At 38.3% G+C, this 17,639-nt stretch overlaps 1 protein-coding gene across 4 annotated transcripts in view; it reads right to left on the reverse strand.

The window, feature by feature from the left end:
- Positions 1-3,838: 3,838 nt before the first annotated feature.
- The window catches only part of LOC127438122 (rho guanine nucleotide exchange factor 18-like), a 64,773-nt gene continuing 50,972 nt past the window's right edge, over positions 3,839-17,639 (reverse strand). For all 4 annotated transcript variants that reach the window (XM_051693412.1, XM_051693413.1, XM_051693411.1 and 1 more), the window contains 9 exons: positions 17,446-17,631; positions 16,960-17,097; positions 16,724-16,842; positions 16,385-16,447; positions 16,097-16,144; positions 14,070-14,549; positions 5,537-5,861; positions 5,229-5,354; positions 3,839-5,110 (listed from right to left, as the gene is read on the reverse strand). In XM_051693412.1, the coding sequence (XP_051549372.1) occupies positions 4,971-5,110; positions 5,229-5,354; positions 5,537-5,861; positions 14,070-14,549; positions 16,097-16,144; positions 16,385-16,447; positions 16,724-16,842; positions 16,960-17,097; positions 17,446-17,631 (1,625 nt within the window). In that variant the 3' untranslated portion in view covers positions 3,839-4,970. The remainder of the gene's footprint in view (positions 5,111-5,228; positions 5,355-5,536; positions 5,862-14,069; positions 14,550-16,096; positions 16,145-16,384; positions 16,448-16,723; positions 16,843-16,959; positions 17,098-17,445; positions 17,632-17,639) is intronic.

Raw genomic sequence — 17,639 nt, forward strand, 5'->3', positions numbered from 1 at the left:
CGTAACATATGTATCGCAATGCATAGCGCTGACACGTGGTAGTTGCCGATACTTAGCCCTAGTTGGCAGTTATTGCATTTTGCCTTTGTAGGGCAGATTTGCATGAAGTTAAACTCTTCTTTTTGTTGCATCTCTAACCTTCACTATGGCTCATGAAGTCGTACATTGCTAACTCTCCTTAAAAACGAATAAAGTGTTTTGAACTGCCTCTGAATGCATGAATCAGACACGCAGAGATTTTTTCACATATTTTATTACTAAACCGTCCCTAAAGGCAGCAGTTTAAAGTGTTCACAAGTATTTCTATTTTGTCTTCTGAGTAAATACAGTGCCATGGTAGAAAAATCACATTGGCCCTGCATGCTAAAAACTTCACTACAGATGTAAAACATCAACCAAAAACCTATTAACACTTGAGGTCCCCTTAAAGTTTGCTTGTAAACAAAAGTGGCTAGTGTAAATGGAAAGAGAAAAATAATATTTCTTTAGACATATTTGATCACTTGACAAAAGCAAATAAGACTCTTCATGAAGGAATTATGCTAGTTGTACAATCACAAACATCAAACACCTACAATTACAGTGGCATGATGATGTTTTAGCAGGTGCAAGAGAAATTTAGCTCACATAAACAGTTACAAAGCTGAGGTAAAGTGCACTGCAGCTACAAGAGTGAGACACAAAAATGGAATATGTCACTGAAAGGCTTCGTTAAACGTCATAAACACTGGCAACATTATTTACGATTTGTGGTTATTAAAGTGGTCAAAAACAAACTGCTACAGTTTGAAAATGTCCATTCACTTGCCCTTTGGAAAACCCATGCAACAAAATGTTGGATAAAGTCAATTCAACTGGCCATTTTTTTATTATTACATCAAGTACAACAGGTGAAATATTATTCAAAAGCAATGCTGCATGGGTCGTTTATAAACTAAAAAATTGCTAAGGCTGACTGACAGATTTTTCGGTAAGAAAATGAAAAAAATAAACAATAACCAAACATAAAAATGGAGTGCTTTAATTCCAGTGGTCATATGATATCCTTTCATAATATCTACATCTTAACTATGTTAGAATGAAATACTATGTACAACTGAAATACATACAAATCACATGGTCGTAACTTTCGACTTCATACTTACAGCTCGTGGGTCAAGATTTAAGTTAAGAGTGCTTTAAGTCCAAGTCTTTGGTGGCATTACTATGAAATTCAAAGTAATAGGAATTATACCACACGTCTTGTTACTTGGTCAGCTGGAGAATACTTGACAGCTTTAGAATGAAATGAATGCGGCTCAGATAAAAGCAATACAAATCTGTTTAGTGAAACAAAGATTAAAAGAAAGCATTTCTTTTGAAATGTGGAAATAACCAGGCCTGTGATTTTTGAAGTCAGTGAGCCTATATATATATATATATATATATATATATATATATATATATATATATATATATATATAACACACACACATACACACACACATCTGCCTTATTATTTTAAAACTAACAAAAAAAAGTTACCAAACATTTCATTAGTAACTCATACACTATTTTCATGCTGTAATGAATAAGATTATGTTCTGTTTGGCACTAAACTTTAAAAGAAACCGTTGGATAAATCTCATGAAGAAATGGTCAGGTTACATTTTACCCCAAACATTATACAGTGCATTCAGAAAGTATTCAGACCCCTTCATTTTTTTCACATTTTGTTATGTTGCAGTCTTATGCTAAAATGCTTTAAATTATATATTTTTTTCACATCAATCGACACTCCATACCCCATAATGACAAAGCAAAAAGCGGTTTTTTGATAACTTTTAAAAGTAATCAAAATTTATTAAAAAGAAAAAACTGAAATATCACACTGACATAAGTATTCAGACCCTTAATTCAGTACTTAGTTGAAGCACCTTTGGCAGCGATTACAGCCTCAAGTCTTTATGGGTATGATGCGACAAGCTTTGCACAACTGGATTTGGGGATTTTCTGCCATTCTTCTTTGCAGGACCTCTCAAGCTCCATCAGGTTGGATGGGGAGCATCGGTGTATTTTCAGGTCTCTCCAGAGATGTTCGATTGGGTTCAAGTCCGGGCTCTGGCTGGGCCACTCAAGGACATTCACAGAGTTGTCTCTAAGCCACTGCTTGCGTTGTCTTGGCTGTGTGCTTAGGGTCATTGTCCTGTTGGAAGATGAACCTTTGGCCTAGTCTGAGGTCCAGAGCACTCTGGACCAGGTTTTCATTAAGGATATCTCTGTATTTTGCTGTTTTCAGCTTTCAACCCTGACCAGTCCCCCAGTCCCTGCCGCTGAAAAACACCCCCACAGCATGATGCTACCACTACTATGCTTCACCATTAGGATGGTATTGTGCAGGTGACGAGCGGTGCCTGGTTTCCTCCAGACATGACACTTGGAATTGAGGCCAAACAGTTCAATCTTCGTTTCATCAGACCAGAGAATCTTGTTTCTCACAGTCTGAGAGTCCTTTAGGTGCTTTTTTATTTGTCTTGCACTGAAGAGAGGCTTCCGTCTGGCCACTCTGCCATAAAGCCGAGATCGGTGGAGTGTTGCAGTGATGGTTGTCCTTTTCAAGTTTCTCCCATCTCAACACTTGATCTCTGGAGCTCAACCAGATTGACCATCGGGTTCTTGGTCACCTCTCTTACCAAGGCCCTTCTCCCTCGATTGTTCAGTTTGGCCGGGCGGCCAGCTCTAGGAAGAGTCCTGTTTGTTCCAATCTTCTTCAATTTTTGAATTATGGAGGTCACTGTGCTCTTGGGAACCTTCAATGCAGCCGAATTTTGTTTGTAGCCTTCCCCAGATCTGTGCTTCAACACAGTCCTGTCTCTGAGCTCTGCAGGCAGTTCCTTTGACCTCATGGCTTGGTTTTTGCTCTGATATGCATTTTCAGCTGTTAGACCTTATATGGACAGGTGTGTGCCTTTCCAAATCATATCCAATCAGCTGAATTTGCCACAGGTGGACTCCAATCAAAGTGTAGAAACATCTCAAAGATGATCCAGAGAAATGGGATGCACCTGAGCTAAATTTCAAGTGTAATAGCAAAGGGTCTGAATACTTATGTCAATGTGATATTTCAGTTTTGTCTTTTTAATAAATTTGCAAAGTTATCAAAAATCTGGTTTTTGCTTCGTCATTATGGTTTATGGAGTGCAGATTGATGTGAAAAATATAAATAATTTAAAGCATTTTAGCATAAGACTGCAACATAATAAAATGTGAAGAAATGAAGGAGTCTGAATACTTTCTGAATGCACTGTATACTACTTAAAGAAATTGCTTAAGCTTTTACATTCCGCCCCCCCCCCCCCCCCCCAATTGTCATTAGTGTAATATGAAACAAATCACATTCTCATTACTGTAATTCAGTAAAATAAAAATTACTATAAAGTAAAAGGCAATACAACAAATAGTACCATTATATCCTCATTATGGTAATGAGAATTTGGAAGGTTAATGTGCTCAATTATCATGAAAATATCGTCACAATGAAACAAACAAACAAAACAAACAATTGTCCTTAAAAAAAGCTTGATTTTCTATATGAAATACTTTTTCCTGGCCATTTTCATGAGATTCCCCCGGTTATTTTTCAAAGCCAAAATAACATCTAAAAATGTATAATCATTTGGCCATTGAAGGCAAATAAATGTTTACTAAAACATTTATGCTATATTAAGCTAATTTTAGGGTGTAAAATATCCAGAACAAACCTACTGACATAGAATATAAAAATAACATGTTGTTTACTAAAACCTTAGACTCTTGACACTTTTGCTGCAGTTCATTTTGTGATTATTTGGAATAATCTATCTCTCTCTCTCTCTCTCTCTCTATATATATATAAAATGTCTACACAAATAAAACGACTAAGTTTGAACTGATGTGGAGTTAGATTTTCCGCAAACCCAAAATCTAGTTTAAAATCCAGCCAATTTGTGGACAATGTACAGTCAAAAATTCAATATCTAGAATGAAAAACAAAACTATGCACATGAATGCAAACAGACCTAAACACCAATTCAAGGATCTTCTTCAGGCCCAATGTCAAAGCGTTTGTGCTTTTCTATAAGCGATAATGTTCAGGGGTGACCACAACAGTGCTAACTGTAATTGAAATCAAATTGATCCAGCTTCTGTGTCGGCCTACATGCTGTATTTGCAATGAAATGGGACATTGCTGCTGTGCAAAATTGCTTCCCACAACAAAGAGCCACCCAAAAATGTCCACGTATTCTTTATTTCGTCCATTTGTGTTTGTATGCTACAGAAGTGTTACACATGCCTTCATTAATTAACTTCACTACCATGAAGTTGCCTTCATTTATACAAACTTTGTCAAAGTCTTTGGATTCTCTGGGACGTACAGTGAGCATTTGTTGTATTTTCACATACAAACTAAAAAAAAATTATTTGTCATATTTATAAACTTCAATCAAAGTTGTTTGTTGTTGAGATTGGGTTAAAATTTGTTCTCTCTCTCTTATTTTTTTGCAGTAAAAAAGTTTTTAAGACAGGCCTGTTCATTTAAAGAGCCAAAACGTGGTTGCAACACGGCAAAATTATATTCTTTCCTATAAAAATATCTAAACATCCTTAAAACCAGATAAGTTCACCCAATTAGAAAAAGTGTGCAAGATATTATGACTTGCTTTCAGAGAAAGTGACTAATATATGAATGTATATATTTTGTCTTGTGGCACTGGCAAATTTTTTTTTTGCTTGTTAATGCTAAAAAAAAAAAAATACAAATAAAATAAATCTGAAAATAATTGTCTTAATATCTCTCAAACTTTTGCTTTAGGTGAATTTATCTTGTTTTAAGGATGTTTATATATTTTTACTGGAAAACAAGACAAAGATACCCATTAAGAATACGATGTTTGCATTGTTTTTTCATCCCATTGGGTGGCAACAGGATTCCCCAGCATGCAATGTGGCGTTCAGAAAAAGATAACGTCTTCCTTGGCAGGTTCATCGCTCACAGTGTATGGTAGGGTGTGCTGGGATGTCTGGGGTTTGAGAACAGCGGGTGCAAGGCTGGACTGGGCGTCCAAATATGCGTCTGGTGGGCTGAGGGATTCTGTAGAGCAAGCAAACAAAACAACAGGGCTGTCAGCTGGGCCAAATGACTGTTTACACAGCGGAGTAAGGCTGGTTCAGGCCCAGCCAGGAATGTCGGGTGGGGGTGTTTGTTTTACCTTGGTGTGTATGCTGTGGTTGGGGGGGCTGCTGGTGGGGGCTTATGGGCCGGCGTGCTTTGAGACTTCCATCAGAATCTCTTATTGACAGCTTGATGGGCAGCATGTGCTTCATGTCAACGGAGGCTGTAAAACATGCAAAATTGTTTTAGGAATCATCAAACTGACTTCCAAACAATCCTGCAGTTCATTGGTGTTGCAAGGTGGCTGCTAGTCAAAGGAGTCCACCCCAAAGTCTCTATAAAAAATTTTTATTTTTTTGGGTGAACTATGCCTCTTTCAGTGACACTCGTGTGTGTGGTACGGACCTAAACTATTGGTGCGGTGTGAACTTTTGCCTTTTCCACTCTTTTCTTTGCCCTTGCTGAGGGCGGCGAGTTTCGTCGGTATCTGTTGCTGGACGCCGCCCTGTTTGTGTAACTGGTTGGTGGTGCTGATGAGGTGGATGGGGACCTCCGTCTTCACCGGCAGGGTGTTGCAGGAGCTCTCTCGGCGTGAGTGGACTTCAGGACGCTCTGGATAATCGGCGGGGGACATGGAAAGAGTGGCCCGCAGGAGCGGCTTTTGAGGGACGGTTTGGTCCCCTGCGCTGCCTAGCAATAGCTCACCATTGAAGCTAGTGGAAAGCAAATGCTGAAAAATAAAGAAATGCAAATATTTAATAGTTTTAAAATCCAGACGTGGATAACAACAAGTTCATGCAGAGGTGTTACCGTTTAAACTTAAACTATAAAACTTCTGTAGATATTTAGTCCATGCACAGTGATGTTTGACTTTCGGTTACAATAAATGGGCCTCATTCAAAAAACACAAGCAGAGCAAACAGATTTCTGTTTAAATAATTTATAAACCCATTCTAAATGTGACAACTTATGCAAGCATGAATTTTCAAACGATTAAATGGAATGCAACAATTTACTGAGATTGAAGAATGGATATACAAACTAAACTGAATGCTACAATTTATTCAAGAATGGAATTACGAACGACTGAATTGAATGAAAGACTTCAGACAAAAACTGTTGATACAAGCCAAACTGATTTCTGTTTATGTAGTTTATAAAACCATTCTTAATGCAACAACTTGTGCAAGCATGCATTTACAAATGACTAAACAGAACAGAATTTCCTCAAGAATGGATTTATGAAGAATTGAATTGAATGCAACAATTGATTGGGATTGAAGCATGGATTTACAAACAACTTACCCAGAAATTTGTTCTGCTTGTGTTTCATAATTGAGGCTCAATGAGCAGAACAGTACTTCAGTAGCTTGTACCCTTATGGCCAATTTTGGAACTGCAATACTTATAATGACTTTGTCTCCTTAAAATCAGTCGTTTGTGTTCCACAATTCCTCCTTTGTAGGTCATTTTCAATAAAATAATTTAAATGGAATATCTGTGATCTGTGAACTCAGCTTCTGAAAAGCACCGCTACGTTTGAGCGCAACACAAAGGAAATGCTGAGATAGGTGCAACGTAGCAAACCCAACCTGTTCAAGAGTTGGTGGATTAACAGGATGAAGCACATGCCGCTTTTGTACTGAGTGAAGGCATTCGTTGATCTATTCTTGGGTGCACTTTGTCAGTACAGGCATAAAACCACAAAAATCCAAGACAGCTGGACTTTACATGAAATGACTAAGTTAAAGCATGAGGTAAAGATTATGATAATGATAGTTACTCAGCTGGCTACCCGCCAACCCTTTTCACCCTAAGGGACATAGTGTACACTATTTAGAGGTGCAGTTCACCTGGGGCAACTTGAAGGTAACATGCCTTGCTCAAGGGCCCAATGGTTATTTATCCAATTCCTGGGATGTACCTAGAACTAAACCTTAAAAATAAAAGCAGTCCAATTCATTAACCGGGAGGCCACCAACACCCTCATAATGTGAATATGGAAAAATCATGTTACTGTCCATAACATGTACTTAAAGGTGTGGAGAGCACTGGCCTGAAACTAATGCCACCCTCCTGATTCTGTTCATCATGTTCCCACAAGTCACAATTCCACCCTCCAATTTACACAATTGGACGAAAAAAAAAAAAAGGCCCAACTAGCACGTTGTGGATGTACAAAACTTAAACCTAGCCATGTGCTGTCCAAGACAACACCCAATGGGATATTTCTTATTTGGTTGGTGATATTGCAAAACTATACATTTTCAAAGATAGTCGGAGCAACTAGTCGACAAAGATCACTCTTAAGGAATCCCTGTATAATTAGACTTGTTTCGGGTTCACCTGACCCCAACATGCACTTAACACGTAATTCTTACTTTCAAAAACAGTTTGATAGAGTGTAACTTAAAGGAACAGAATGCAGTCTCGAGATGCATTTTTTAAAAGTTGGACTATTTTCAACTTGACACAGCAATTTAAAAACACAACGCTCGTTGCAGTACGCTAAAAAGCAGCGTGACACAACACGCGACTTATTCAAGAGGGTTTTACTGTGCAAACAGCTAATGCACAGCACGCCGTTAATATGCTAATTAAAGAATCACCACTATACAAATAAAAACGAACAAAAATACAAAAGAAACCCCACCCCCCAGATAAACTAGTTAACCTCACTAATCCACTAGTCAGCTGTTGGACCAGCCAACCATGGTGACCTGTTCCTATTAGGCAAGAGACTTTCTTCTGGAGATGTTTCTTTGGGAGACTCAATCATTTAGCTTCCATCAAGAAGTTGGAAAAGCATGATATTCTCCAACTCGGCCAGGGTGATATCAGCTTGAACCAGTGCATAGCAGGGCCTTTGTGGAACACAAGTAGTTTTTTCAAATGGCAAAGTCCCAGTGCAGATGCTCTATTGTTTATAGTCCCTAAGGTGCCTTCAGAAAATATGAGGTTTCCTGAGTGTTTATGAGGGGTGTGCACAGGGATGTGCAGGTTTTGGGCACAAAGACTTGACTGACATCACATAAACAGTTAGCATTCCAGCACTGGTATTAATAAAAGGGTGCTGGCAGGTATTTTATGCTGTGGTTTCCCCATCCCAAGGCTTCCCTGGATACTTCTCAAGCAAATATTCATTTGGAGCTTTTCGACTGTGCACAGGCTGGTTGGAAGAATTTTGCTTCACAAAATGTGGCTCTTAAATCATGGTGCTAAATACCTGTTTCTGAAGGGTTGTTTTGATTTTTAACCCCAGAAACTGGAGCCCTAAAACAAAGTAAAGTGAGTGGAGGTACCACAAAAACTCCTTGGAAACAGGAACTTGTGTGTTTACAAGGCAAAAATGTAACTCCAAGTAAATATTTACATTTTATTAGGACTCATTTCGGATAATCCGATTACAAGCGGTAAGTGCTACATACAGGTGTAAACGCGGTCCAAAATGCTTTATGATATGATAACTCGAACCACATTCGAAGGTAAAAAACGGCATCAATAGCCACATTGCCAGTGCAAGCCAGGGCTATCAACTGGTCAGCAGGTGCCAATAGCCTCGGACCTCGAGCCACAAGAACATTATCGATCCGCATTCCCACCACCTGGTCAATAGCCCAGCAGCATTGCCCTAAAACCTGCCCTTAATACGCCGACCTGGTGCCAATTTGACACATCCTGCCCATTTCACAAGCAAAAGAGAAGCTCAAGCTGAGGTATCAGACTCTGGAGACTATGTGGCCCTTGAAAAAAAACATAGTGGAGACTGAAGCTGCCGTTTGATTGCTTATTTTGGTCTTTGCTTGGTTTAAAGTGAGACCTGACTCAGTGAAACTCCACCTTTGACATTGACCCCGCCTCAATCACCAGTTGGCTTTCTTTGGGCCAAGGGTAATTATTTGTAGGCCAAAGTTGCTTGGCCGTTGGCCCCCATGAGGTGCGATGAAGCCCCGGAAGTGACAGTGCAAACACGGCTAATGACCACATAATTTGTTTTTTAATTGCTAATCTGTCCTGATGTGTCCAAGACAACATCCAAGGGGTGCCTATCGCCTGTCAATCATCCACTGCACTAAAACAAGGGCTTTAAAGTTAAAAAATTGCAACTGTAAAAGGAAATACCTGCCCAATCAAAAAAACAAAAAAAACAAACGCCACATACGCACGCAAGACTATTCCGGGTTTGCAAACACAAAGATCATATGAAGCTCGATTTTAATTCTAAATGAAACATTTGTGGGTAATCCAGTATGTAACTGGATTAACCAAGACGAATAATAGTATCAGGTGTAAAGAGGGCCTATGACCTTGTGACTGAGAGATATTTAGAAAGCAGAGGGAAAAGAGAGATTTAACGTTATTTCAGAGTTAAGCCCTGCTAGGAAACTCTATAGCTTGAAAAAGGAAATGACTTAGGCCGTAACAAAAGCACGTCTCGCCCAGGTCAAACAACTGCAATATATCCGACTTGACAGTTGACAATGAGACAGACAATAAAACAATATAGTGGACAATAAATCAAACCAGAGCGGAACATTGTAACTCAAAACAAAAGACAAACGGCCCAATTAGAAGACCGTAAAATCGTAAAAACGACATACGTAGCCTGGAGTGCCATTTGGAATTATGCTAATCTGGTTCTCTCTCTCGACTAACATCCAGGGGGGAAAAATACATTAAGATTTTGCGGGTTATAACCTCTGAAGATAAATGCTCTCAAGTGCTCATTTGGAGACAAAGCTTCCAGATGGACAGAATGTCCTAAATGAACCAAAAAGAGCTGGTTGGGTCGAAAATCCAACCCTACAAACTAGTAAATGGTGTAAGGGGCTGTCTGTACCACCAGATATTCAGAGAGTGTTTTAGGGTGCTTGCACATTAGAGAAACTCTGGTGGAGAGTTTAACAGATAGGAAAGTGTAAGATGAGCTTTGAGGGTGTGGAAAGTGAAGAGGGAATACAACTTAATTGGATTTCCGAAAACAAAACTGGACCCGCCTCTCTGGAACTGTCATTGGTCAACAGATGCCTACGTCAAAATATGTTGCAGCAAAACGTAACATTTTCACAACTTAGTCACATGATGGAACGTCACTTCCACAAACCCTTGATTTGGTCTTTGATTTGGTCATCCTTGCAACACATAATCACAAATTTGCAACATTGTTACTTAGCGCAAACTGTGTCGACCTTAAACGGTTCTGGTGGTAAAATCTTATGAGATTAGCTTTAAAATACAAATGTACACAAAGTCTTAGCACAAATTTTTTTATTAACGCTCGTGTGTTACCAGGCACAGAAATGAACTTTTCCATTAATGGGCAATATTTACCCCCTGAATTTAAAATTCAGTGGCATTTTATACCTTTAAAAGAGACTCCATATACACACACACAAATACACGCACTTACTCACAGTGATGTCACCACATAACACACGTGTCAAACTCATTTCATTTCATGGGGCCCGCGAGCTCATTTCTGAAACGTTGGATGGCAGGGGATCGCAACATCTCATTTAGCGCAATCAGTTAGCGCTATCCTCGTGAATATTAATGAACCTTCCCCTGTCATCTTAACATTATGATTTGGAGCGCATTTTGCTCGCTTCAAAAGTGGAATGAAACAGCGCTACATGGACCATTTATCAACACGACTCAATGGATAGAGCAGCACGAGCGCAGAGCAGGTGAGGTACTTCGCGGACTGGTCTCAACCGCACAGACTAGTTTAAATGCACTTTTGAACCAGATGAAACCCATTTCAATGCGGTACAGAATTGTCTGTAGCAAAACTTTTATGTCTCAGTGATAAAACTAGTTTAAAATAAACAGCCACTACTTTCTTAACGGAACTGACAAAGAAAACAGAGAAAACAGAAATTAGAAGTCTTTTCCATTCTCAAATCACAACACTTACAAAAATGTACCATGGATTTACTGTAGTAACACTAACTGTACTGTATTAACTATAGTTAATAGTAGTTGTAGCAGAAAAAGTTTCTAAATGTATTTAGGCTGCTGTTTTTTCATTACAAAAATGCCATAGTTCTTTATATAGAAACCATAGTTAATTACCTATGGTTACCATGGACTTATTACAAATATCATTGTTAAAACTATGGATATTATGGAAGATCTATGGTGCATTTTCATAATTATGGATCAAACTATCAGTTTTCCATCTGTGTAAAATCTGTTCTCTTGTAATGCTCTCTGATTGTTTTGTTTGCCTTCAGAAATTCCAAGACATGACTATAGTTTAATCAGTAGGAGCCTGATGAAAATAATCTGTAAAGAAGTCCCAACTTAATCACACTGTCAGAATATTTAAATGTAGCAATATAAAAATTGGGTGTTAATTTTTCCACAGATTTTACTGTTGTTAATATCATAATTTTCATCTGCACCCCAACCTCAAAATCAATGCTGTATTGTCAAATGTGCAATAACATCTTCAATGCACATAACATGTAATATTATTGGTAATTGCATGGGTGCTACCAAAGCAGGTGCTGGTACCACATTTTCAACAGGTCATTTGGGGGTACAAATAAACCCTGATGTGGCCCAGGCTGAAATTGAGTTTGACACCCCTGTTAAGCTATTTCTCCACCAACGCACATTAATACAGGCGCCTGCACAACAGCACTGCTGCTGAAAAAATCCTAGAGGAAACACTGATATATATATATAGTAAAGAGCGGTTATCTGAATTAGCGTAGACTTTGACAGTTCGAACCAGTCAGGCCATCACATTTTTTCCCCATTTTTTCTGATGGTTGATGTGAACATTAACTGAAGCTCCTGACCCATATATGCATGATTTTATGCACTGCACTGCTGCCACACGATTGGCTGATTAGATAATCGCATGGATGATTGTTGGTGCCAGATGTTCTGGTTTGAGTATTTCTGTAACTGCTGATCTCCTGGGATTTTCACACACTACAGTCTCTAGAATTTACTCCGAATGGTGCCAAAAACAAAAAACATCCAGTGAGCGGCAGTTCTGCGGATGGAAATGCTTGTTGATGAGAGAGGTCAACAGAGAATGGCCAGACTGGTTGGAACTGACAAAGTCTACGGTAACTCAGATAACCACTCTGTACAATTGTGTTGAGAAGAATATCATCTCTGAATGCTATTCTGAGATGCGGGTTGTCGCTGTTTTGGCGGCACGAGGAGGACCTACGCAATATTAGGCAGGTGGTTTTAATGTTGTGGCTGATCGGTGTGTGTATATTATATATTACACAAAAAGAATGAGATTATCACATTACAGTAATGAGAACTAGGGTGAAAATGTGCTTAATTGTCATGAACATAATGACATGTCAAAAATATCTTAATGGCCCTAAAATATCCTTAATTTTCTATTGAAGCCTTTTATTTTATTTTATTACAATATTATTTTATTATTATTATTTACTTGTATAACTTTTTAATATTATCTTTTCATTTATTATTATTTACTATTATTTTAGCCTTCACAATGACATTTTAAAAATATTATAGTGGCTCTAAAATAGCCTTCATTTTCAATTGAAACATTTTATTACAATAAATTATAATATTATATTATTTTTAATTATTTATTTCTATTATTTACTATTATTTTAGCCTTCACAGTGCCATTTTAAAAATATCTTAATGGCTCTAAAATAGCTTTCACTTTAAAATTAGGCATTTTATCATATTATTACAGTATAATAAATTATAATATTGTTTTTATTATTTTCAATTATTTACTTTTATTAATTCCGGTTATTTAAGCCTTACATATAAATTAAAGAATATACATTTATAATTTTTCTTGTGATTTTAGGGTGAAATATGACCTAGACATTTCTTGATATTTTTTTTTTCTGGAATTTACCTTTAAAGTCTATCTAAAAACTGAACTAAAATGTGTGGCACTGTTTATATAACACTGTTCTTGACCTGTCGGTTCAGTCTTTCTCACTAATAAAGAGAGACAGTCTCAGTACTGCTGAGAATTTGCAGAGCAGGTCAGCTGATCACACAATATGTCTTTGTTATACTTTCTGTTTACAGAGACTGGCTCTTCTGTTTAATATTGTTAAGACTGTTCAAATAACACTTGTCCGAGTGTCTTTTTATCCCAGAGAGCTATCAGAGTAATCTGGCAAGCTCATCTGCAAACAGGTAGAGCAGGGTGGCAGGTAACTCTGCAAGGCTTTAGAAGGAAGCTGAGCGGTTTCTATGTTAATTCACAGTGCCACATTGTTCTGCTCGATTGTACTGGTACAGCAGATCAGAAAGAGCGTGGGAAAGGCAGATGCGCTCTCACCTGGCACACCTATATTTAAAGGTAAATTATCATAACGTGACATTAAAAGGGGCCAGAAATGTGACACCATTCAAATTTTAAGTTTGCCAGCTCATATTTCTTTAAATGTTATATTACATTAATTGAGGCTAATAAATAATTTGTACTGCAGGTACAGTATAACCCATACATTTTGCTGTGTTAGACACATGGTATGTTAATGTTCCTCGGTTCTTTTTATATATTCCATTATTACACATCTCTCTGGAACACTTGATTCCGGTTGGTCATTCGCGGCACTCTGTGGTCAACTATTTAGAATAATGATTACTAAATTCTGCATAATTTTAGTCCCAAAAACGTTTTGGTAATAATTTATACATTTGTATACTTTTCGGTGTGAAGGACAAAGCTTTATACTGTTGTCACTTACTTTCATGGTGATTGGGGTGATTTTAGTAACATCCCTGAGACAACTTTGGATGTTTTTGAGTCTTTAGCATGTGATCATTCAAAAGAAGCAATTTTTTATACTGAGATCACATGGAGACGGAAAAATAATGTTGCTTTAGCTTGTGACATCATCATAAAGTGAGAAACAAAGAAACTAGAAAGGCCCGAGTCTAGAGCCATGTGGCACACCCTCACCTGCCCAGATTCCTGTGCGTACAGCGCTGCCGTGTTTGGTACTGTATTGTGCTTCTTCAACTTCCTCTGCTGTTCGAGTCGTTCCTTCTCTTTCTCAACAGTTCGCGTTGACTCTCTTAACCTCTCTAGGTCCTGCTGGTAAGTCTGCCTTTGCCTCTCCAGTTCCTGTCTCTCTTCGGCCAACCGCGCCTCCAGTTGCCGACACTCCTCCTCCCTCTCTCTTAGCCGCTGCTCGGCCACCTCTGCCTGTCGTCGCTGCTTCTCACGCTCTCGTTCCCACCGCGCCTGCTCCTGCCGGTGCTGGCTTTGCAGCCGCTGGAAGTTAGCCAGCTCCTCACGGTGCTTCTCTAGGTTGCGCTGTTTCTCCTGCTTCAGGAGCAAGTTGGTGCCGCGGTTACGGCTGCCGGTCCGGTCCCGCTCGACAGTGAGGAGCGACGCTCGCTGGAGCTCGAGGTGGCTGTCCTGCTGAGAGATGATGGCCTGAAGGAGATGAAGGGGAGAGAATAAAGGACTTGTTTGGATAGCTGTTAAAAACTTCTTGGTGACTAATGCTTAGCAGCTTAGAATGTGTTATGTAACCTTTTTTCATTGTATTTGCCAATTACATGATTTGTACACTGTATTCTAAGTCACTTTGGTAAAAATCTAAATTTCAAGCAATGTGAACAGGAACGAAGGAAGACCAAAGACAGAAAGACCAAAACAATTGAAAGAACAAATGAACAAAATAAACAAAAGAACAAATAAAAGAGGGAAAAAAAACTGAAAAGAGAACGAAAGAACAAAAAATAAACAGAAAATAGAAAAACAAAGACAAAAAACAAATGAAAGAGCAAGAGACAATGAAAGACATAAAGTAACAGATGCGCAAATTAAAGACAGAAAGAACAAAAGAACTAACAAGAGAACAACAAGAACAAACATGGAATAGATAAAGACAAAACGAAAAAAGCGAGTGAAAGAAATAGCAAATGCACAAATAAAAAAGACAGAATAAAGCAAAATAAAAGAACAAAAAAACAAGAATGAACAAACAAATGGAAGACAGACAATGAACAAAAGAACAAGAGGGAACAAAAGAAATAGCAAATGCACAAATGAAAGACAGACAGAAAGAACAAAATACAGAAAAAATAATGAAAAACATGAACAAACGAATGGAAGACAGAAAACAAATGAAAGAACAAGAGCGAACAAACAAAATAACTAATGCACAAATGAAAGACAGACAAAACAAAAGAACAAACAAGAAAAAATGAAAACACAAGAACAAACAGAACACAAAAAACAAATGAAAGACCATCACTAAACGAAAGAAATAACAAATGCGTGAAAGACAGACAGAAAGAATGAAAAACAAGAAAAAACAAACAAACAAACGAAAGACAGAAAACAAACAAAAGCACAAAACCAAACAAAAGAAATAATAAATGCGCGAATAAATGCCATCAGGAACAAAAAAGTACAAAAAACAAGAATAAACAAATGAAAGACAGATGGAAAGAACGAAAAACAATAAAGAACAAACAAACGAAAGACAGAAAGACAGAAAACAAACAAAAGCACTAGATCAAACGAAATAAATAATAAATGCGCGAATAAATGCCAGAAGGAACAAAAGAAAAAAAAAAGAACAAAAAACAAGAACGAACAAATGAAAGACAGAAAGACGAAGAATAGAATGAATGAAAGAAAAAACAAAAGTCTAAATGAAAGACAGAAAGAACAAACAAAATACAGAAAGAAAAACGAACAAATATGCAAATGAAAGAGCAAAAACAAACTTCAGTATGAACGACAGAACAATAGAGTGAACAAAAAACAGAAAAAAAGAATGAATTGGTCCAGAACATTGGTCTGACATATTTCCCCCAACATCACACAGATAGTGACCAGAGAAACCTAAAGGTTGAAATTCCTAAAACAAAGACATTTCTTATCTTGACAACATTATAGGGTGCATTTCCCTGTGAATCTCTAGTGATGATGTTATCTGGTGAGACATCAGTGTGGTCATTCTGTTTTACCTGTAAACTGTACAGCCTCTGAGACAGCAGCAGCACTCGCTCATAGAACTGGTAAAACAGGAACACAAGGACAATATCAGTGCCAGGATTATTTACATATTCATATTCAAAGCCACATTCCTGCCAAGTGAGATAAACTGTGTTTACAGCCAATAAGGTGCAGTGACCACAAAGGCTACAATTTGAAAAATGCATTAGGTGGCTTATATGAAACAATGCCGCCATGTTTTCTCACGGGAAACGATTCAACATAACTAAACAAGCAACAATACCAATGTGCTTTCTTACCTCTGATTCTGAAAATTTAGAGGTGGAGCAAATTTTGCTCAAGCAAGGTGAGGAGGCCTCATCCTGAGAAAGACAAATAGACAGCAGTTAAAATAGTGATGCTTCATATCATTTACACTATATAATCTAACAATGATACATTGACATTTTGAAAGCTTAAAGGAAGAGTTCAACCAAAAATGAAAACAGAACTGACAATAGGAAAATTCCAGCCCAAATCGCCCAATCTGGTTGCTCTTATTGTTTAGTAAACACCAAATCATACTGCTGTTGTGTGTTGGGGAAACAGGAGAAGGAGATGTATATTCCACAAGAGTCTGTATGTGTGTGTTCTCTCACCGCCTCGTCCTGATCCTGATACGCATACACCTCTTTGAGTTGTGGGTCTGAACTTGCCCGTTGACCTCTCTTTCTGGACCGACCCGCTGCACCGGACAGCTTCTTATTCATACTGCTGTCTGTGATAACACACACATATGCACACATATTACTCAAAATAAGTCACAACTAAATAATATAACTAGTGTCTAATCACATAAAAAGGAATACAAGACATAAATAAATGTGGTTCTAACTTTTGGGCAGAATGGTAGGAATGCTGTCGTAGCCACCGAAGGTGTCTGCTCTGCGTGGAAGCATTCCTGATCCTGGACTCTCAGTCTGCGGAGATGATTCCTTCACACCAGATGCCAGGAGATTCTGAAGGTTCTCCACTACAGAGACGCAGAAATACACTTCACTAAATACACCTGGGCATCATAGTTAGTCATGGAGCAAGTGCAAGAGTTCAACAAGAAACCAATGCTAAAGACTACACCATTGACTAAATTGAACAATGGACTTTTGATGGAAACCAGCAGAATTTTGTACAAAATTTGATTTGATAAGGTATGGTAAAATGTCTGAAAAATAGTCGAGAGCACCATAGTCTACTGGCTCACAGGCAAGGTGTGTGAAACGAGCAGAACTTTGATAATTCTGTTGTGCTTTCTGTGAATTTTTGTGCAGGCCAACTTAGGCTTCAAAGCACTTCAACAAAGTGTTATGCCCAGGCGTGTCACCTTCAGTGATGGCTCCTTTGAGCAGTCGCTCCCCCTGCTGGAGGTCAGAAACATCACCACGCAACAGCAGACGGGAGCGAGATCCGCTGTCTTCCAGACCGGCCACAGATTCAGCCAGCTCTGCAAACAACTGCAGCTTCTCTGTGAGACTCTGAGCGATCTGAGCATCCTTCAATGTCAGACGCTCTAGAAAG

This window comes from Myxocyprinus asiaticus, chromosome 49 (assembly GCF_019703515.2).
Source record: "Myxocyprinus asiaticus isolate MX2 ecotype Aquarium Trade chromosome 49, UBuf_Myxa_2, whole genome shotgun sequence".
NCBI lineage: Eukaryota > Metazoa > Chordata > Actinopteri > Cypriniformes > Catostomidae > Myxocyprinus > Myxocyprinus asiaticus.